The 23,050-nt window shown below is 39.4% G+C and overlaps 1 protein-coding gene across 1 annotated transcript in view; it reads left to right on the top strand.

The window, feature by feature from the left end:
* The window catches only part of EPYC (epiphycan), a 36,838-nt gene extending 17,787 nt beyond the window's left edge, over positions 1 to 19,051 (top strand). Inside the window, exons 2-6 of the mRNA XM_047788602.1 lie at positions 5,266 to 5,434; positions 10,408 to 10,566; positions 11,427 to 11,629; positions 12,281 to 12,376; positions 18,415 to 19,051. Of these exons, the coding sequence (XP_047644558.1) occupies positions 5,266 to 5,434; positions 10,408 to 10,566; positions 11,427 to 11,629; positions 12,281 to 12,376; positions 18,415 to 18,585 (798 nt within the window). The 3' untranslated portion in view covers positions 18,586 to 19,051. The remainder of the gene's footprint in view (positions 1 to 5,265; positions 5,435 to 10,407; positions 10,567 to 11,426; positions 11,630 to 12,280; positions 12,377 to 18,414) is intronic.
* The last annotated feature ends 3,999 nt before the right edge of the window (positions 19,052 to 23,050 follow it).

The following is a 23,050-nucleotide window of genomic DNA, read 5'->3' on the forward strand; positions in this document are numbered from 1 at the left end:
TGAAATCATGCCCTCAACACCATCACATCAATGCATTCTGTTGACTAAAAAAAAATCAGAGGGCCAGTCTCAATTCAAAATTCACGGAATGAGAAATTAACCTCTACTTCTTGATAGTAAGAGTTGAAACATTATGCTGCCAACAATCTAAGGAAGGGAATAACTCCAAAATCACCCCCCCCAACCTACCACAAATTCAGTGGCGGATACAGCAACAGAGGTACACGAAACTCTGATAGCCATTAGACGTGTTTGTCTAAGTCATGCAGATCATGAGATAATTCCTTGAGGAAGTAAGACTTGAACTAGATATGAGAGACAAATAAGAAGTTAATTACAAGGAGACATGGGGAGGTGCTGGATATCTCTATTATTTTGATTGTGGTGATGGCATTGCAGATATGTGCCTATGTCCAAACTCATCAAATTGTACACCTTAAATAAGTGAAGTTCTTTGTATATCAATATACTTTCAATGAAACTGTTAAGAATAAAATAATGGAAAAAGACATGAGGAGTGGTGGAGGTTTCAAGCAGAATGACTAGTGCATGCAAATGTCCTATAGAAGAAGGAGCATGGAGCGTATAAGAAACTGAAGACAGTCAGTGCAGCAAAAGAGCACAATTGGCAGGAGATGGAGGAAGGGGACCTTGGAAGGGCCAGCCATGCAGGGCTCTGTGAGTCAAAGAGTTTTACATTTATTATAATAATAATAGAAGACATTTTCCTGGCATGTAACATGTCTGACGTTATCCCAGGTACTTTACACATATTAACATTTTCATCCTAATGCAGCAGTACTATCCATATTAGGATTTATAAATAGAGAAACTGAAGTTAAGGGAGATAAGGTAACCTGCCCAAGATCTCACAGGAAGCTAGATTCAAATGCATCTATTCTGGATCCTTCCTTGTAATCATTGCGTTATGGTGCTTCAGCAAAGCCATTGTTCTGGTGGTTATCAAGAGCAATAAAAAGCCACTGAAGGATTTTAAACAGGGCTGGGCATGATCAATTTTGTATTTTTAAGAGTTTATTCTCCCTGCAGGGTGAATACAGAGTAAAGGTGATCACAACTTCCTGTAAATAGACTGTTACTGTATTTCAGGCACGAGAACACAGTAACCTAGATAGCGGTGATGATAACATACAAGGAGGAAAAAGAATGGTATTGACAAATGTTCAGAAAATATTAATGACAGGTCACGTGGAGAGTTAATCTTAAGTGCAATGCTTGGCACAGACATTCGCTCTCATTGCTTAGATGATTATAAAGACTGCCGATCCTTCCATATTTAGACGTTTCATTCATGAAGGTAGGAATCAATCCGAGTAACTTTGACTTCTTTCATAATAGTCTTTCCACCACACATACATTTTCATCGAGCAGATTCAGCGCAGAGATGAAAAAATATTAAAATATGAGGAAACAAAAATATTTTAAAAATATTAAAATAGGAGGAAACAAAATACATTAAATTGTATTAATTCAAACACAATGCTTAACAGCAGCAAACGGTTTGTGACTGTTCTGAACAGGTGTGATCCACATGTGCAGCAAGAAGTCTCTGTGAAGGGATTCAGCGGCAAATGAGGCAGGAAGAAGCGTGACTATGGTTTCTGAGTCTACCAATTTATCATATTTTTACCTTGAAGTTAAGACAAAATTAAATGGGCTTAACGGTATCACTATGGTGGCATAGATCAATTAGATGGCCTTTTTTTTGCGAAGGGACAGATGGATGTGAGTAAGATGATTTCTAAGCAAATGTTATGGTCATGTAAATGGTGCTGAGCACTTGCAGAGAAAGAGCCTTCCAAGGGAACTCTGCTGATGGCTGGAAGATGAAAATCTCACATCCAATGCAGTATTATTCATGACAGTATAGGTATTGCCAATAAAAGTCTGAGCATACATATTCTGGTACAAGAAACATAACTGAACCACTTGCTGCCGAGAATCCTTTGTTCTCTTGGGAGCAGAAACTTGGTCTGACACCTGAGGGTCATTTCAGTCTTCTTCTCCCTGCGATTGCTTGGAGGTGCCGGGTTACTTATGCGGAGTCAAGGCCATGCTGAGTGTGATGGTGAGGCATCTCTCCAGTCTGACCTATGCTGAGACATCACTCAACCCAGGTCACTGTCTGTGGGGTAGGCATTTGTCATCTCTCGTAGAAAGTTAACTCTTTCATGGACATGGAGGGTGCTTCCACATAAAACCTACCGTGGCGCGGATTATCTACAAGTCCAAGGCCAGCGAACCAGAGAATGGAATAGACAACCAATCAACTCAGAGATGTACCCTGCTGGTACTAGGTCAAGAAGATAAGCAAGGGCAGTAATGAGTAAGCTCAAGGTCATGTGTGAGAGTGACCTTGTGTTGTGTTTTTAGACTTGAGGGAGATATAATGAACGGATTAAAAAATCAACTCAGTAGGGAGCAAGACACAGGAAAACAAGGCAGCAAGAGGGGAAAAAGTAGAGAAAAACTCCAAAAGAATGAATGTTTACACCAGAGCCTCACTTACATTGGCCTTTGAGTGGCACCGATTGTAGCCTGAGAAAGGAGGGGGGCAGGGATATCTTCTGGCCATTGGTGTGAATTCCGCAATTTAGGTTTCTGCCGCCTGAGCACAAACATCTACTGCATGGAGAACCAGGTGGCACACGACCCGGGCCCCACTTCTCTGCAGGCCTGGCCTCACATCTGCACATCCCAGTATGAAAACTGCTAAAGAGGAAAAGACAGAAGCCTACATCACTTCTGTTCCACGGTGAGACGAGATGGGGCTGCAAGGCAAAAGGCTCTCCAGGCGACAGCGCTTTGAGGTTCTGGTTCTGCAATTTCGCTGAACTGCAAAGGCCTTCCTTTTCCGTGGTCTTAAATGTTGTTCGACATTCACGTTTTACTAGCAAGAGAGGCTGAACAAAACAGTTTTTGATAAACACAAAAGCTGTTTTGCCTCATTATAGTGAATGACAAGCGCGATCCTACAGCTTCGCATCAAATCAGTGGAAAAACAATTATCCGTAAAAAGTATGTGCAAACATTTTTCCTACAAAGCTCAAGATTCAAGGCAACGTGTCTGGAATGTGTCTCTCCCTTTAGGCTGCCTCCATTCCATGAAACATCTGTCTCAATTTCCGCTCTTCCTGGAGCCTCCTTTTGGTCTCTCTGCAGATCCATTCTTCTGAATCTGCCTCTTTCTGACCCTGAAGATGGAAACCGTATGTTTCTCTGTTCGAGGAGGTGTGCCCAGTCTCCGCAAGCAGAGATTTCTGTACAGTTTTATAATATCTTCATGTATGGCTTCCTAATGCACCAAACATTTTGCTTTAGGTTTGTGTTCACACAAAGGCTTTAAATGCATTAAAATAAGCATGAATATGTTCATTGATTTTTTTTTCTCAGCAAAATCTCTAAAATTAAGCATAGAGTAGCAAATTGGATCTATTTCGACAAGTAAAATGTTTTATTATATTCAATAAGCACTTGTTGATTATCTACTATGCTATAGCCATGAGGTGCAAAGATAAAAGATATACCTCAAAGTGTACCCTCGAGGAGGCTGGGACTGGCAGAAAACGGATGGAACCTATACCACACAATGTAGGAGTGGCTGACAATGGAGAAAGTACAAAGACACAGCGGGCGATCACAGCTCAGAAATGTAAACCGACCAAGTGTAGTGTTTCTTTAAAAGGAGCATTTTCATTTGTAAAGCAATGTATTCAACTGTACTCAAGGGTCATGATTTCATAAGTCTATCCTAAAATCTTATGGTTATCCAAAACATCTTCTAAAATATTCAGAAAATATCTGGCCTAATTGTGTACTTATTTTGCACAGAAAAGGCACAGCTTGTATATCATGTTGACATTAAGTTAGAAAGTAATTTGTGTGTTGTTTGAGAGTGGAAAGAATCAAGAAGCAAATGAAGGGGAGAAAGGGGGAACTGGGGATTTCTGGGATGCCATGAGGAAACCGGGCCCCAAAGAGTGGTTCCTACACATAGACAGCAGATTTGAGCGGATTTCCTGCCCGAGGTTACAAGATCCTGAGGGTGGCAGGCCTAGGGAGGTAAGCATTTACTAAGGGCTACAAAGGAAAAGATATTGAGATGAGGGAAGGAAGTTGAGTAAGGGGTTGTTCTAAACATGCTATGCTTAAAAGCTATAATTCATTACATAGATATGCAAGGATGAAAAGAAAAGCCAGTGTAATTTAAAATAAAATCCCTGAAAAAAACCTTTGCAGATTTTTTTTTTTTTCAATTTATAAAAATGCCTCCTGGAGTTCCCATAGTGGCTCAATGGTTAACGAATCTGACTAGGAAACATGAGGTTGCGGGTTCGATCCCTGGCCTCACCCAGTGGGTTAAGGATCCGGCGTGGCTGTGAACTGTGGTGTAGGTCACAGACGCGGCTCGGATCTGGCATTGCTGTGGCTCTGGTGTAGGCCAGCAGCTATAGCTCCAATTGGACCCCTAGCCTGGGAATCTCCATATGCAGCAGGTGTGGCCCTAAAAAGACAAAAAGACAAAAAAAAAAAAGCCTATTGAGAAACCCCTTAAAAGGTCAATTTTAATATACCCAAATATCATGGCTAATACCGGTTACACAAATAATAGTGAAAATATGTGAGAAATGGCATTTCATAATTAAATTGTGTAGTTTTCATGTCTCCATATATTTTCTTTTAGTATAAAGGATACTTTTCACTAAAAATACAATTGGAGGAAGTGGAAGTCATTGTCAAGGAACAGGATATTTTAATCTAGAAAACCAAGGATGAAAAGGGCTTGAAAAGGCATATCAATTTCTTATTGGTTATTGTCTTCAGGGAGAGTAGAATTAGGGCTGTCAGGTGAAGGGGACTTTTGGATTTTATGCTGTTCACTTTTAATTGTAATCTTTCACAACAATAACATATTCTTGCAATGCTAAGTATTTAGAAAACACTGAAGGAAGTTATTTTTAAACCTATCAAATAAACAAGGGTGTTTAAAAGAGCAAAGAAGACCAAAAGGGGGGTGGGGGTGGGGATTGGAAACCTCTGCTAAGATTTGAGGAACAAAATTACTTAAAAACTGTAACTAACAGTAACTAGAAATGATTGAGCCTTCCCAGGCAAGCAGACCTCACATATGTTCAACTTCAGAACACCAGCGACCTCTGGTGGCAAAGATGGATGCATTTTAAATTTGTGTCTGCCACTGAACGTGATAGAAGGTCGCCTGATGAAATCCCGCTTCTTTTTCAGATTGATGTTGCGACAGTGATGCCTTCTGGAAACAGAGAGCTCCTCACCCCGCCCCCACAGCCAGAGGAGGCTGAAGAGGAGGAGGAGGAGTCCACCCCTAGATTAATCGACGGCTCCTCCCCACAGGAGCCTGAATTCACTGGGGTTCTGGGCCCACACACCAATGAAGGTCAGGTCCATCAAAGCTGAATTGTAATGCAGTCCACTTGTTCTTTCCTCAAAATGCCAAGCTCCCACTCCTCAGAGAACCCATGCAACCCAAGGAGAACGCTTTGCAATAGATGAGGCTTGAAGCAGGAGGTTTTGTATTAAAATATAAAGCAATTTTTAGCATTCAGCTCTGGCATGATGGAAACGATCCAATCACCAAAGATTTGGGGTGAAGATACTTGTCTGCTCTCATTCCTCAAAAGCTTTGTGGTGGAATGCATTTTGAGAACAAAGGAGACCCTATTAATAAGATCAGAATCCCATGTCTGAGAGGTCAGGCCACAGCACTTCAAGGGGATAAAGTGATGACGGATTAGGATGGTAACAGTAACAATACTTTACCTGGATGGAGCCCACGCTGCCCGTGGGTCATAATGCTCAGCACTGCACATGATCTCATCTGACTATGAGAACCTCCCTGTGAAGGCAGTAGTATTATTTTCTTCGTTATTCAAGGAAACTAGCCCAGAAAGGGTAGGAACTTTCCAGAGATCACGTAACTGTTAGTTTCACACACTGGGTGTGAAGCAAGCCTGTTCTGATTCCAATCTGGGCACCTATTGGAAAACAGGATTCTTTTCACTCAGTCCTAGGATCGGGAAGAGAGGGTTCTGTGACCTTGGACTCCATCGTCTAGGGCCAGAAGGCAGTGTAATCCGGGGCCTGGAAAGACTTCTAGAGCTAAATGTGATCCTCTGATTTCTCTATATTTCATGTTAGACTTTGTCAGTGTCAACCCTGAGGGAGTCAAGTGGACACACTCCAGAATACTTTTACACACATGGAGAAGGGCGTGGCGAAGGGGGGCCGAAAAAATGAACGGGAGTCCCATCGTCAAGGTTTAGTTAGTATCTCGGTGTCTCTGTACTCAAAGTTGTGGAAATGAAAGAAAAAAAAAAAAAGCCTATCTTAAAATGACGATTACTTTCACGGATATTTCTGCCTAGTACAAAAAGATGGACATGTAACCAACTTAAGAGACAATAATGTGTTACAGGTAATATCAGAAAAGTCTGTACAGAACACACTGAAAGAACAAAAGAGAGGGAAGAGCATTCAAATTCCGGCTTTGAGACTTGGGATATACAGACTTGAGCAAGGCATTCAATATTTTTTTTTTGCCCTGGTTTCCTCACCTAAAAAATGGGATAATGAATAATAGAGCTTACCTCATAGAGTTGTTGTGAGGATTAAATGAATGAATTTACTGCCTGGTCCACTGTAAACATCATCCATGTGAGTCACTCTCATTTGGTTATTTTTAGAAGTGTATCTTTTTTATTTATTCTCAGCAATTTCTTTCTGTGTCCAGTACAGTATTGTTAACTATAGGCACTGGCTTGTAAGCAGATCCCTAGAACCGAATTCACTTTACACAACCGGAACTTTGTGCCTGTTGAACAACTGTCCATTTTCCCCTGCCCACCAGTCCCTGGTAACCACCAGTCTCCTCTCAACATCTGTGAGTTTTTAACTATTTACCCATAAGTAGTGTAAAAAAGTTGTCTTTTATGAAATGCTGTGAATAGGCCAGCCACGCAAGTGTTTTATGTACATTAACTCTTTGAAGAGATAAAACAATACTAAGTATGTAAGAGCTATTGTTTACTATCTTCACTTTATAAACATGAAAACGAAAATTCTAACGTACTATAAAAGCTGTTCAGGATCATGCAGGTGGTACCTGGCAGTGCTGGGATGCACACAGAGCCCACTAGATCCTGTCTTTAATGATGACATTCTTTGCACATAGTCAACTTTCTACGGGGCAGTAGAACATGCTACAGACAGAACCAGGGCGATACATACACAATGAGAAGGACATGTAAGTACACCTCAGAAAGTACCCAAAATAGGAATGTTAAACATCTCGAGAACATTACTTACTTTTAAGTAATTTCAGGTCCTTCAAAAGTTGACAGATCTGGCATCATTACCTGTCCTTAGGGTCTTTCTGCTGAGCCAGGAACAACAGAAAAGCAGAACAATGTCCAACCTTTTCAAAAGCTTTAGTAAAAATTATGGCTCAACAATGTCTTTTTTGAAACAATATTTTTAAAAAAGCTATGACTTTAAAAAAAAAAGTTATCTCTAAAGGAGTCTGAGGATAAGTAATGAAGGTAAAATTTTAATTCACATTTTACTTTCCAGAGAAGAAGCATCTCCAGAAATTCTAAAATTTCAAATTAAATTTAAATATAAATTAATTAAAGTCAAATAGTTTGGAAATATTTAAAACATTAAAAATAAAAACATTGTTTGTTATTCTGAATACCAATTTCTAGAAATAACAGTCTCAAGCCCCATAAAGTAGGCTTGCGTAGAGTGGAAAAACTAGAATTAAATGATAACTGGTGTGAATCTATATAATTACCCTAAGTGATTATTACTAAATAAGCAGTCATGAATATATAGAAGAATGAAACGCTCTACTTTTTAAAAATGTTGTGATAAGCACAAAACATTTTAATTTATAATGACTGGAGAAATTAGCAAGTGTTAAATATTTCATAGCTCTCCCTTAAAATTTTTTTCTTAGCTTCCTGTTCCTAAAACAGTTTTCATTCCTGAAGTTATTGTAAATGATTTTTCTATTTAATGACAGTAATAAGACCTTACTACTCAAACCACGAATGGATCCTTCAATGAAAGCAACCAACATGTCCTGATTTTGCCTGGGAGTGAGGAGATCCCAAGAGAGGGGGCTTCCAATGCTAAAACTAGTGGAGTCTCAACTAAATCGGGATGAAGCGATCACTGAGCAATCCTAAGAAAGGTCCTCCATCGCTTTCTTTCCCTCATTTATGACCATGTCACTCTCTCCATTCATCTCAAGTCTCACAGCCCTGCTCGCCTCCTCCCTTTGCTTCTCAAGCGCATCACAGAGCTTAGCCTCCTACTTCACACAGAAAATGCGGTCTTCCTGCCAGCAGCTCTTTGGTCTTTCTGCTTTCAGACAATTTAAGTACTTCTATATCCATGCATCCTGTTTCCCCCTCGTCCTGTTACAACAGAGGAGCTGTCTGGCCTCCAACGCGTGGGATGCAAATTCTTCCCAGTGTATTTTGAGTCCCATTTCCTGCTGCCCCTTCAGGACTCTTTTCTTCAAAGGTTCCCCCATTTAGACCACTCCCCTCCTCAGACACCCCACAAACATGTCTTCTTATAGTTGTCATCCTCTCTCTTTCCTTGTACTTTACAGTCTGACATCTCAACAGAACTGTCTCTATGTGGTGTACGCTTTCCTTACCTCCCGCTTCTGCCTTCAGGGATTGCAATCTGCCTTCCAGCCTCGTCACCTCCACGCTCCTGCTGGAGCCCCTATAACCACCACATTCACTAACCCAAGAGACACTCTGTAGCCCTTAACTGACATCTCAGCCGCCTGAGATTATTTTCTACTTCCTGCTCCTTCAAACTTTCTCTCCACTTGGCCTCCACAACACTGCCCAATCTATCGTCCTTCTTTCCTTCTGGCCATTGTGCCATTGCTGCTCTATCTCCCTTGGAAGCTCACTGCCCTCTACATGACCAGACACAAACATAAACAGAAAGTGGGAGTTCCTGTCGTGGTGCAGTGGAAACAAATCCAACTAGGAACCATGAGGTTGCGGGTTCGATCTCTGGCCTCACTCAGTGGGTTAAGGATCTGGCATTGCCGTGAGCCGTGGTATACGTCGCAGACATGGTTCAGATCCCGTGGCGCAGGCCAGCAGCTACAGCTCCGATTAGACTCGTAGCCTGGGAACCTCCATATGTCTCAGGTGCAGCCCTCAAAAAGACAAAAAAGAAAAAAAGAAAAAAAAGTGAAGGAGAGGTAGAAGTGTGTGCATGTGTATGTGAGAGATATATAGAGAAAAAACAGATTAATAAATGGAGATGTAATCCAGCCCGACAGATCATTCCTGAATCTGTTTCCTTTTCTATCATTTACCCCAGCCAAACAGCCATCCTCTTTCAGGGAGGTCAATCATCTCCTCTCTGCCCACAGGCCGTCCCTCAGTCATTCAGCTTATCTTCAAGCAGAGCGGTATCTTAACATGTGAGTCTGATGGCATAATACCCCTGCCCATCCTCGGGATAAGGAACAAAACCCGTAACACAGTCCCTTGTGCGTGATGTCCCACACAGTCCGATGCTCTCTGGGCTGGAGTACGGGGACCATGTGCTGGTTCCTGCAAAGTGAAGGGACTTGGCACCTGCTGCTTCCTCTGCCGGCATACTCTTCCCTTCATCTGCCTGGTCAAGTCCTACTCTTCTTGCAGATTTCAACTCAATCGTCACCTCCTCAGAGAACCATGCCTCTCAGACTGGATCAGATTCTCCTATTTTACACTTATATGATATTTCGTGACATTGACCACAGGCGTCACTTTATTTGCATGGTTAACATTCATCTTTTATAGCGGATCATAAAACAGAACTGTCTCTCTCTGTTCAGACTACTGTTTCACCAGCTGGCACAGTGCCATTACATAGAAAAAAATCAATAAATACATATAGAGTGAATTAATAGGAAAGATTATTACCCTATTTTTTCCTTGATTGTATTTCAGTGGGGTGTTTAAATACTGACTGAAAACCCTAATAAGAGTATTACATGTGGTGCTTTAAATTTATAAAAACCAAAATCCTAATATTGACATGTAAAAATAGAATGTCTAACAAACATAAAAACAACAACCAGGTAGTATCCACTCAATAGTTCAAAATAAAATTTTAAAACATTAGAAAGAATATACTAATTATTGGGGCAGCCTTAGTTGGTACGTTTGACTTTAATGGTCCATTTGCAGAAAACTATACAAGAAAATATGAACTATGCCCGAAGAGTCTGGGAGTCTAATCGTGTTTAATAAATATTTGTAATCGCATCATTTGTTAGAAATTGCTTCCATTCCTTACATATAATTATTCGCTTCTGTCTTTTAGACTTTCCAACCTGCCTTCTGTGTACCTGTATAAGCACCACCGTGTACTGTGACGACCATGAGCTCGATGCTATTCCTCCCCTGCCCAAGACCACCGCTTATTTCTACTCCCGCTTTAACAGAATTAAAAAGATCAACAAAAATGATTTTGCAAACCTAAGTATGGATGATGACACTAATATCCTTCTCTTTATTGATTTTTCCTAAAATATTTGCACTATAAAACGCTGGTACTGAAAATGAAACTTGAATATCAAAATATAACATCAATCAGTTACTTATGTATATATTTAAAGGTTTGTTTTGTGATAGTAAAAATGATGAATAATTAAGGTCCTTATGAAACTATATAGTTGTTGATAGTCTCTAAATAGAAGTCGGGAATAATTACGTTTTATAGGCTAGCCCTCATTATCATGTTATAACAGTAAGAGTAGAGGGTCATTGTCATATATTTACTAGGATCTGGCTTGTCTGAATAGACGTCCATTAAAGCACAATTGCTTTATGATTGATGAATGCAAGCCTAAATTCTGACTTTATAATTTTTGCCAAAGTCCAAGAATTTTGGTACTTGTCTTCCTAAAGTGTTTCGATCACTGGAAAATTTCTTTTTAATGCCATTATATTTTAATGTGAATTCCATTATAAACTATTAAAAAGCACAACAATCTGTCATCACTGAAAAAAATATTTTAAATAGTAAAAGCCAGATAAAGTTTATGAAGATCATAGGGAAAAGAGCAGTTATTTTAAATATAAGGTGCCAGTTGGTTTTTTGGGGGTTTTTTTGGTTTGTTTTTTTCTAAAGTTACACTTTCTTATAAGTGCATAATTATGAATAGTGTTTGGAGTAAACCATTAAATTTTTATAAAGTTGTTAGAAATAATTGTTTCATTAGCTGTTGCTAATTAAAGTCATATATATTTGCTTATATGTGGGAAAATTTATATTCATATTTTTATGTGAGCAAAACGTATTCAAGACTGTGTAACTACTTCCCCCATTTTTTCTTCCAGATGATCTAAGAAGGATTGATCTGACATCAAATTTAATATCCGAGATTGATGAAGATGCATTCCGAAAACTGCCTCGACTCCAAGAGCTTGTTCTTCGTGACAACAAGATAAGGCAGCTGCCAGAATTGCCAACGACTTTGACGTTTATTGATATTAGCAACAATAGACTTGGAAGGAAAGGAATAAAGCAAGAAGCATTTAAAGTGAGTTTTAGGCTTGAAAGACTTTCATCTGTTTATCTCCCTTGCTATCAATGACTAGGCTGTTTATTTCCACAAGGGAATTCAATTTGATGAGACGTTTAACTCCTAAAATAAACTTTACGACACTACCCATTACATGAGTGACGGTGTGTCATGGGTCATCCTGTGATGTTTGGCTAGAGGAGACCTTTTATCATCTAAACATATTCTGACTTGCTAGGCTGCCCTTTTCCTGGTACTTGGGCTGGAGAGAGCAGGGTTTTGTTGAGAAATTCTCATTTCTCCGTTCCTATAACATGAAGGAAATTCTTGCTAATGTCTTGCCCAAACCCTCAAAATCTTACTGTGGAATGTCTTATGTGGGAAATCGTTGCCTTGCTTAAATTGAGACAGAGATTCTTCCCAAAGCAAACTTCTTCCTACAGATTAAAAAAACATATTTCATGGGCATTGAGAGATATTTGCTTGCTATCAGTTCTTCCAGAACTCATCTGAATTGCCCAATAACATAGAAAACTAATTTGCTTCAACTTTACAAAATAAGACCTGAACGGGAATGTGTTATTTTATGAATTGTATGGACAGGGGATGAAAACTACAACTGCAACGTTCCTAATTCCTACTGAGTCCCTGCATTTGGAATGTTTACAGGATATGTATGATCTGCGTCATCTCTACCTCACGGATAACAACTTGGACCACATCCCTCTGCCTCTTCCAGAAAATCTACGGGCCCTTCACCTCCAGGTATGCGTCTCCTAGTAAGTTATGGCCAACACCTCCATGGAACAAAAGCAAACAGGAAGAAGGTGGGGTGCAAAAAGCTTTTTATAATGGATGGCCTGTTGACACACTGTGACAGTTTTTCTTTTTTCCTCTTATTCATCCTCTCTCAATCCAAGTGCAAGGTATTTGTGCATTCGTGATTCTTTCTATACTGATTTATTTATGACAACTGTCATCTTTATTTTCATTCTATGCCAAGTCATAATGCATCTTCTTGGCAAAAAAAAAAAGCTTCTTTTAAAAAAAATGAAAGCTTTATCTGCTGAAGAAATGTGTAAAGATTAGGAATGGAAGAAAAAAGAGGGAAAGAGAAATCTACTTTGATTTCAAACTTTTAGGGGGAAAATGTCAGTTTTAGCTCTTGCTTTTAGGTTTTATATATTGAATTAAATTCAACCCTAGGGCATTCCTATCTGCTGAGAGATGAGAAACTTCTATTTCACGGGATTAAGAAAATGCATTTTTTTCTAAGCCAACATATTCAAAAGTTTGCATTATTTTAAACTCCATTAACCTATATTTTATCTTGGAAGTAATGAGTGAAAATATATTTTCAAAATGTTATGATCTAAGGAGTTCCCGTCGTGGCGCAGTGGTTAACGAATCCGACTAGGAACCATGAGTTTGCGGGTTCGGTCCCTGTCCTTGCTCAGTGGGTTAACGATCCGGCGTTGCCGTGAGCTGTGGTGTAGGTTGCAGACGCGGCTTGGATCCTGCATTGCTGTGGCTCTGGCGTAGGCTGGTGGCTACAGCTCTGATTCGACCCCTAGCCTGGGAACCTCCATATGCCGCGGGAGCGGCCCAAGAAATAGCAAAAAGACAAAAAAAAAAAGTTATGATCTAAATCTTTTCTAAATATATTTCATTTAAATATATTAAAGTCTGATTAATTGAAACAAACATTTTGGGTTGTTGAAACAAAGAAAGATTACTTCTTATTTTGGATCTAACTTTTGGTCTACAGCTATAATCAATTTTTGGTAATAATTTCAGCTGTTCTGTGGAATGAATCTGTAGAGAATACAACCATTGTGTGCTCAAAGACACAATATCATGGTGTAATATTACAATTTCTTAGCGGAAAAACTAGAAACCACCACAAGAAGTGACTTTGCTATGTGAGAGACAGGCTTTGATTCCTATGTTTTTCTCTGTGGATTCTGTAAATATTTACCTCTATGTCTTTTCTTTCACTCCTATTCATATCTTTCCACATTTGGGGATTTATTTATTTATTTATTTATTTATTTATTTTTGTCTTTTTAGGGCCATACCCACGGCCTATGGAGGTTCCCAGGCTAGGGGTCTAATCGGAGCTGTAGCTGCCGGCCTACACCACAGCCACAGCAACGCCAGATCGGAGCCGCGTCTGTGACCTGACTGACACCACAGCTCACAGCAATGCGGATCCTTAACCCACTGAGCGAGGCCAGGGATCAAAGCCACTACCTCACAGTTCCTAGTCAGATTTGTTTCCACAGCACCACGAAAGGAACTCCTGGGGGTGGTTTTTTGTGTCTATCTGTGTATGAATCTTGGATACGTTTCTCTGTTTGTTTGTTTTCTTTTTTGGCTATTCCGCTTCATATGGAGTTCCCAGGCCAGGGATCAGATCTGAGCTTCCGTTGCAACCTAAGCCACACCTTCAGTAAGGCTAGATCCCTAACCCTGTGCCGGGCTGGGGATCAAACCCATGTCCTAGCACTCCCAAGAGGGAGCCACAGCAGGAACTTTGGATACCTGTCACTTTTGAGCTTTTCTGGCTGTGTTAATTTCCTTGATGTACATGTCTTTTCTAGCCTTCATCCTGTTTCCGGATGACCCTCTCTTGGTCTCTCTTTTTCTGGTGGTGAATTGCTATGTATATGAAAATTTCTCGCCTTGTTTAGGATTGGAAGGAGGATTTTCAAGGGACTCCTTAAGGAAATTTTGGATTTTTTTTTTCAATCCTGAATTAAATGTTATTACTATTGTCTTTGGTGATATTGACTCAACAGAGTAACCAGGTCTCTGATGTCATATTTAAACATAATGTGGTTGCATATACAGTATAAGATTTTTTTGAAGTAATTGGCTTTACAGTCCCTATTCTAAGAGTTAAAAAGGCATTAAGTGCACCTTTCAAAATATTTCTCTTTCACAATCACAAACTTCACCAATATCCCCCACAAAACTATTTTTAATTTACATTGTATTGATTTTACATTTGTTTTTAGTCACATAAAAATCTCCTTTTTGATAAATTTGAAAAATGTTTTCCAATATATGGTATAGTAATTAAGAATGACAGTTCTGGCAAAAGCAGATTCCCTGAGCTGAAATTCTACTTGATGCTATTTAATGACTAGACACATATCTCAACCTCCCTGCATCTCAGTTTAGTGGTACTGCATTTACTGATACATGATCAGTACTTAAAAATGAGGTACAATAATTATTAACAATATGTATCTATTACCTATCAAAGGGCAAATGCACTAAATCTGTAATATTCCTCATGACACTCCGTAATACTACAGAGTCAATCTGTCAGGAAGATGTAATGCTTCTAAACATATATGCACCTAACAGCAAAGCCCCCAAATTAATGAAGAATACACTGTCAGAACTGAATGGAGAAACAGATTCAGCAATAATAGCTGGATTCCTCAATACCCCACTTTTAATAATGAATAGAACAACTAGCCATACGATCAACTAGGAAACAGAAGATTTAGACAACATTATATACTAACTAGACCTAACAGTCATCTACAGAACAATCAACCCAACAACAGCAAAACATGCATTCTTTTTAAGTGCACAAGGAACATCTCCAGGACATACAGTATACCTAGCCACAAAACAGCCCTCAACAAATTGAAAACAACTGAAATCATACATAGTATTTTTCATTACAATGAAATTAAAATAGAAATAAACTACAAAGGAAACGGGATATTCACAAATATATGGATATTAACACTTTCTTAATAAGAAATGGGTCAATGTAGAAATCTAATAAATGAGTTCAGCAATTATGATAGATTATAAAAATTCAATATATATAAATGTTAATTGTATATGTATATACTAGAAATGAAAAATACGAAAATAAGCTCAGCGGAAATGAATCTGACAAGGAACCACGAGGTTGTGGGTTCAATCCCAGGCCTCGCTCAGTGGCTTAAGGATCCGGTGTTGCAGTGGGCTGTGGTGTAGGTTGCATTTTCAGCTCGGATCTGGCGTTGCTGTTGCTGTGGCTGTGGCGTAGGCTGGCAGCTGTAGCTCTGATTCAACCCCTAGCCTGGGAACCTCCATATGCCATGGGTGGGGCCCTAAAGAGGGCAAAAGACCAAAAAAAAATTTTTTTTAATAAATAAATAAATGAAAAATACAAAAATAAAATTTAAAAAGTTTTACTTATAATAGTCACAAAAATAATAAATTACCTGAGAATAATATTAATAAATGAAGTGCAAAATTTGTATACTAAAAACTATATGTATTATTGAAAGACTTCTGCACTACAAAGGAAACAACAGAGAGAAGAGATTACCCATGGAATGGAAGAAAATATTTGCAAATCACTCATTTAATAAGAGGTTAATTATCAAAATATATACAGAACCCAAGCAAAGCAGTAGGAAAAAAAAACAAATAATTAAAATATTGGCAAAGGAGTTCAATAGACATTTTTCAAAAGAAGCCATACAAATGGCAAGCAAGTATGTGAAAAAGACCTCAACAAGACTAATAATAAGGGAAATGCAAATCAAAACCACAATGATATGTCTCTGCACACCTGTTAGAACAACTGTTATCAGAAAGACCAAAGAGGAGTTCCCGTCGTGGAGCAGTGGTTAACGAATTCGATTAGGAAACATTATGTTGCGGGTTCAATCCCTGGCCTTGCTCAGTGGGTTAAGGATCTGGCGTTGCCGTGATCTGTGGTGTAGGTCGCAGACGCGGCTCGGATCCTGCATGGCTATGGCTCAGGCGTAGGCTGGCAGCTACAGCTCCGATTAGACCCCTAGCCTGGGAACCTCCATATGCCACTGGAGCGGCCCAAGAAATGGCAAAAAAGACAAAAAAAAAGACAGACAGACCAAAGATAAGTGTTGGCAAGGATGTGGTAGAAAGGAAAATTTTGTACACTATTGGTGGGAATGTAAGGTGGTACAGTTATGAAAAAGAGTATGAAGATTCTTCAAAAACATTAAAAATAGAATTACCATATTATCCCACTTTTGGGTATGTGTCCAAGGGAAATGAAAGAAGTATCTTTTTTTTTTTTTTGGCTTTTTTGTCTTTGTTGTTGTTGTTGCTATTTCTTGGGCTGCTCCTGTGGGCATATGGAGGTTCCCAGGCTAGGGGTTGAATTGGAGCTGTAGCCACCGGCCTACGCCAGAGCCACAGCAACGCAGGATCCGAGCCGCGTCTGCAACCTACACCACAGCTCACGGCAACGCCGGATTGTTAACCCACTGAGCAAGGGCAGGGACCGAACCTGCAACCTCATGGTTCCTAGTCGGATTCGTTAACCACTGCGCCACGACGGGAACTCCTGAAAGAAGTATCTTGAACTGATCTGCATCCCATGCTCATGGCGGCACTTTAACAATAGCCAAGATAGAAAAACAACCCAAGTGCCTTTCAGTGGATGAATGGATAAGGAATTATGGCATAGGTATAAAATGAAATATTATTAAGCCTTTAAAAAGAATGAAATCCTGCCATTTGCAACAACATGAATGAACTTGGAGAAAATTATGCTAACTCAAATAAGCCAGACACAGAAAGAAAAATACTGTATGATCTCAACTATGTGTAAAATCTAAGACTCAGAAGCAGACAACAGAATAGTAGTTATCAGGGGCTGGGAGTAGAAGATGGGGGAGATGTTGGGCAAAGGGTACAAAGTTTTAGTTATTCAGGATGAGTAAGTTCTAGAGATGCGGTGACAGCATGGTGACCGTAGCAAGTAATACTGTGTTGACAGTAGATCTCTAGTGTTCTCACCAGACACATACACAAAAGGTAACTATGTAAAGCGATGAAAATGTTAATTGGCTTGATTGTGGGAACCATTCCACAATGCATACCTAAATCAAATCATTATGCTGTATGCCTTAAATACATACAATTTTATTTGTCAATTATACCTTAATAAAGCTGAGGAGAAAGAACTCTAAATAAATATATTCAATAAAGCTTTTTTTTTTTTTTTTGATTTTAGGGCTGCACTTGTGGCACCTGGCTAGGGGGTCAAATAGGAGCTACAGCTGCTGGCCCATGCCACAGCCATATCATCACCAGATCTGAGCTGCATCTGTGACCTACACAACAGTTTGCAGCACCACCAGATCCTTAACCCACTGAGTGAGGCCAGGGGTTAAACCCGCATCCTCATGGATACTAGTCAGGCTTGCTATCACTGAGCCACAGCAGGAACTTCCTCAATAAAGCTATTTTTAAAAATCTAGTTCTAGGCCTTGGCCAGATCTATATCTTCCTCCTATTTGATCACTTTCTCCCTCACTTCACTTTGCCATGTTGACTTTTTTCCTGTTCTTGAATGTTCCATGCTAATTGCTCAGAATTTGAACCTGGTGTTCTCTCTGCCCGAGACATTCTTACTTTGGGTCTTCCTATGTCCATGGCTCCTTGTCACTCCATCCTCAACTCCACTGCCATCTCTTAGGATAACTTCTCACAGTCACCATCCTTTCTTCTTGGTTCACATAATTTTTGAAAATAATTTGTCTTCTTTAAATTTGTTTTGTCATCTTATATTCCCATTCTGAAGTGCATGCTCCATAAGGACAAGCATGTCTATTACGTTGATCAATTGAATCCCATTGCTTAGAAAGCGCTTGATGTATAATAATCACATACCATGCATGTTTTTTTTCAATGAGAGAGAAGGAATGAAAGAGGAAAAACAGGGTGAAGGAAAATAGATTATATTATTAATCAATACTAATAATATATCTGTCTAATATTTTAATCTATTTTAGAATAACAACATTCTGGAGATGCATGAAGATACCTTCTGCAATGCTAAAAATTTGACTTATATTCGTAAGGCACTAGAGGATATTCGACTGGATGGAAACCCTATCAATCTCAGCAAAACTCCTCAAGCATATATGTGCCTACCTCGTTTGCCTGTTGGGAGCCTTGTCTAATTTCAGATGATGGTTAGCATTAGGATGCTTCCTATAACAAAACAATTCTTACTGTTCTCTTCAAAAAGAAAACTCAGCATGATACTTTCAAAATGTGTTCTGAAAGACGATATAATTACATAAAATACAGCTAAAAGTTTTAATACCAGTTTAGTATCATTAAAAAAACACCAAATAAATCAAGAATAAACCAAAAGATAGACAGAAGAGCAAAACTAAAAGATAGAAAATATTTCACAGATATTTCTTATAAGTCACATGTAACATGCAAGTTTTAGAGATTCACAGCTTATATAATATTAAATTAATCATATAATAAAAATTAAAAATGAACACCTTTAGGTATATTGCCAAGATTTAGTTGTTTTAAATAAACTTTTCAATTCTTTTCTTTTCACTAAAGCATGTTTCTGTTTTTAAATTCCTTAAGGAAAATGAAGAAATGAATAAAAATATTTGAAAATTATAATGGCCTTGTGGGAAAATAGTCATTATAATCACAACATGCAAATAATCATAACAAAAATACACATAGCTTTGGTTGTTGAATAATATGTTAACAATTTAATTTCCCGCCAACTCATTTTTGACCTTTGCTAAACCAACTAGTTACTTGGCATATTCTTGTGCCCATCCAAAAAATAAATAAAATAAAATACAGAAAATAGAAAATATAGACAAGGATATGAAAAGGACAGTAGGGAAGAGGTTAAGAATACCTTCTAGAGGAGTTCCCGTCATGGCTCAGCCGAAATGAATCTGACTAGAATCCATGAGCACGCAGATTGGATCCCTGACCTTGCCCAGCGGGTTAAGGATCCAGCATGGCCCTGAGCTATGGTGTAGGTCGTAGATGCAGCTCGAATCCTGTGCTGCTGTGGCTGTGGTGTTGCTGTGGCTGTGGCATAGGCCGACAGCTGTAGCTCTGATTCGACCCCTAGCCTGGGAAACTGAATATGGTAGAGGTGTGGCCCTAAAAAGACAAAAAAAGAATACCCTCTAGAGAAGGTTGATCTTTCTGAGATGTGTGATAATAGCACAGGCACTTGGTTAAAAACTGAAAGAGAACAAAAGAGTGTACAATGAAAGGTGAATTCCCTTCCAGCAGCAAACCCGAGTACCACTCCTTAGAAACAGTCAATGGTTTCTTGCATACTCTTATCAACTTTTCCATGAGACACAAAACCTTGTATATAAGTAATTCACCCTCTTTTACACAAATATGTATGGGTAAATGCTTCAGGTATATGCATATCACCATTATGGATGTATCAGTACGTGTAAACATGTATTTTTAAGCACAAAAAATAATCACTATTGTGAACGTTGCTTGTTTCGCTCGAAAAGATTTCTTGGTGATTTTTGCCATATCAGCACATACAGCTCTACTGATTCTGCAAACCGCATGTCAGCCCATGACACATATGTATATTATTATAATAGGAACCAACTCATGGACGCATTATGTGTATCAGGCATCTACGAAGGTGTTCTGCATGTATTAATTCCCAGCATCCTAGGAGCTGGGGATTGCAATGACTCTTCCAAGTCACAGATCAGAGGGAGAGCTTAAATAACTTGTCCTGGGTTAAGACTGACTCCAAAGGCCTATTCTAGTCCGTCCTGCTTCAAAGACCATGGACAGGCCTTTTCCCTGTTTTGTAATACAAGGAAACGGTGTACAGACTGGACAGAGAAGCCATTACGAACTCAATGTTTATTCGCTCCCAATTTCATGTTGAAGCTCTAACCTCCAAGGTGATGACGCTTTGAGACAGGTCTTTAGGGAGTTTACTTAGGGCTAGATGAGGTCATGAGGTAGAGCCCTCATGATGGGATTAGCGGCCGCATAAGAAGAGAAGGAAAAAGAACTGCGTGTGTGTGTGTGTGTGTGTGTGTGTGCGCGCACACGCGCGCACACTAAAGAAAGGCCTTACAAGAAGCCCCCCATCTGCAAGCTAGGAGGAGAGCTCCCACCAGAAACCACAGCAACCAAGACCTTGATCGTGGACTTTCTACCCTCCAAAACTGTGAGAAAGAAAATTCTACTGTTTAAGCCACCCAGGCTATGGTAGTTTGTTATGGACACAGACTAATACAGATATCAAGCTCAGTGTTATCTTTTTTGTATGCCACAGTGGCTTCCAAACAGCCAAAGGCCTTCGAGTCACATTCAAGGAAACATTTCTGGGGTCTAAAGAAGTCTTCCAGCAAGGATGAAGATGACTCCCAGCAGGCAGGGCTGACTTAACTCACTAGACATAGCAGGAACAGTGCCTGGGGCCAGAGATAATTTTAGGAACTTTGCATGTTTTCATTTCTTTTTGCCAGAAAACCTAATTATAATATTAATAAACACACAATAAAGAAGCCAGCCTGGATTATACTCGTCTTTACAGCAACAAGACATAGACTCTAATTTTCATTTTTTAATGGAGAAAAGGGCCCGTGCATTTCTAATGCCCTGCCTATCCAAACTACCGATGATCTCCGATCTCCCCACAAATGACATGAAATGCCGCTTTGTCCTCCCACCCTTCTCAGGACTCCATCATTACACAATCATGAGGGGTAGGGCAGGGAGTTGTAGCAAAACAAACAAGAAAGAAAGAGAGTCACAGGGTCTGTTATAGGGTCAGTAAAATTTTCAAGTGGTGATAGTGAATAATACATACACAGAGGACTATTATGAATATAAAATTCACATCCTTTTCTTTAAATCTGCAGCAATATTGCCTTGGTAGTCATCTCATTACAAAGTTAACTTTCTCTTCATAATTTGCTTAAATATTAGGATAATGCATAAATGGAAAATATCACGTGGTGTCCTCTGGTGTGAAACATGACTCACTAAATGGCGAACTAACCCCACAACTTCTCAAATTATAAAGAGAAAGCAAGGAGTCTTTTTTTTTTTTTCTGGCTGAGGCAATGCTTGATTTCAGTTCCCAAATCAAGGATTGAACCCAGACTGCACACAGGTGAAAAAGCCGAGTTCTAACCATTAGGCCACCAGGGAACTCAGCAGTGAGTCATTGAGAATCTCTTTATCTCACTTTCAAAAAGTCAGTAAGGTTTAATTCCTTGCATTTAGCTTTGTAACCACTAGATGGTGGTGACCTCTTTGGTTTTAAATTACACCTCGGGGTGGAAAAAGGCAGGTGTTTGAGAGTGCATAAAATGAGTTCTATTTACATTTTGTACATCATGACGCTGTACTGGCTACAAAAATATTCTTTGCAGCTCATTTCTCTGACCGAATGTATCAGATACATTCAAATTTCTCTAAAGAATTTTATTTACAAGTTTAATTAGCTGAGGTTTACTTTCCATAAGCCAATCAAAAAATACTAAAATCTAATAAATATACCTAATTTCACCACACTAGAGTAAAAGAATAATTAATTTGGCAACCTGGATTAATTTAAATAAGGCATTTTTGATGAAACATTTTTTATAAAGTATCTAACTTCACACAGTTTCTTTTGTATAAGGACGTCAACTGACTGAATTCTGAATGTTACTACTGCCATCAAGTGTTAGAATTCACTCTTTTCAAGTCACCCAAATGCACAAAAACTAACACCAAGACTGCAGTTTTCAATTTAACAACATAATGCTCTGAAAAAACATAAAGCAGAACAAAACCCATGCTGTCATAAGCACTTGTCAGCATTTCAAAATACAGCAATATCATTAAACTCTCCCAAAGGTGTAACCACATCATATAAAGGACAGATTTTACCACATTTACTTGAAGTGGGTGGTAGACAGACTCTAAGATGACCCCCAACGATTCCCTGCCTCCTGGTGTTCATGCCTTTGCGTAAGCCTCTCTCCTTCAGAGCTGGTAGGACATGGGCCTTGCTTCTAACCCATAGGATTTGTCAGAGGTGATGGAGGTCACAAAAGTCAAACGAGCCCCCTGATTATGATACGTGTGTGTGTGTGTGTGAGTGAGAGAGAGAAAAATTGTGCTAGGAACCACTAAGGAGATGCTCTGGACTGGCTTGATGGAGGGAGTAGCCATGTGGGCAGAACCCACGGCAGGGATCTCTGGTCAGCCTCTAGGAAGGCCCATTGTCCTCTACGACCGGCATGTTTCAAAACCTGTAGGCCTCCTCCAGCCAACAGGTAGCTAAAAGGAGGGGCCCTCAGTTCTACAGCCACAAGAAACAAATTCTGCCAATAAGAAGAATAATCTTGGGAATAAAATGCTCCTGAATTGAGCTCCAGGATAAGAACCCAAACGACCAAAGGCTGTGATCACAGCCCAGTGAGACTCTGAGCAGAAGACACAACTAAGTTGTCCCTGGATCCCAGAACCTTGGAAACTCTGAGACAACAAAGGTATGTTGTTTAAGTAACTGCATTTGTGGGAATTTTTATGTAGCAATATAAAGGAATGCAGTACATAAAAACATGGTTGCTGTATTTTAATGCTGAATCAAAACATTTCATTTTG

The sequence above is a fragment of the Phacochoerus africanus genome, chromosome 7 (genome assembly GCF_016906955.1).
Source record: "Phacochoerus africanus isolate WHEZ1 chromosome 7, ROS_Pafr_v1, whole genome shotgun sequence".
In the NCBI taxonomy this organism is placed as follows: Eukaryota; Metazoa; Chordata; class Mammalia; order Artiodactyla; family Suidae; genus Phacochoerus; species Phacochoerus africanus.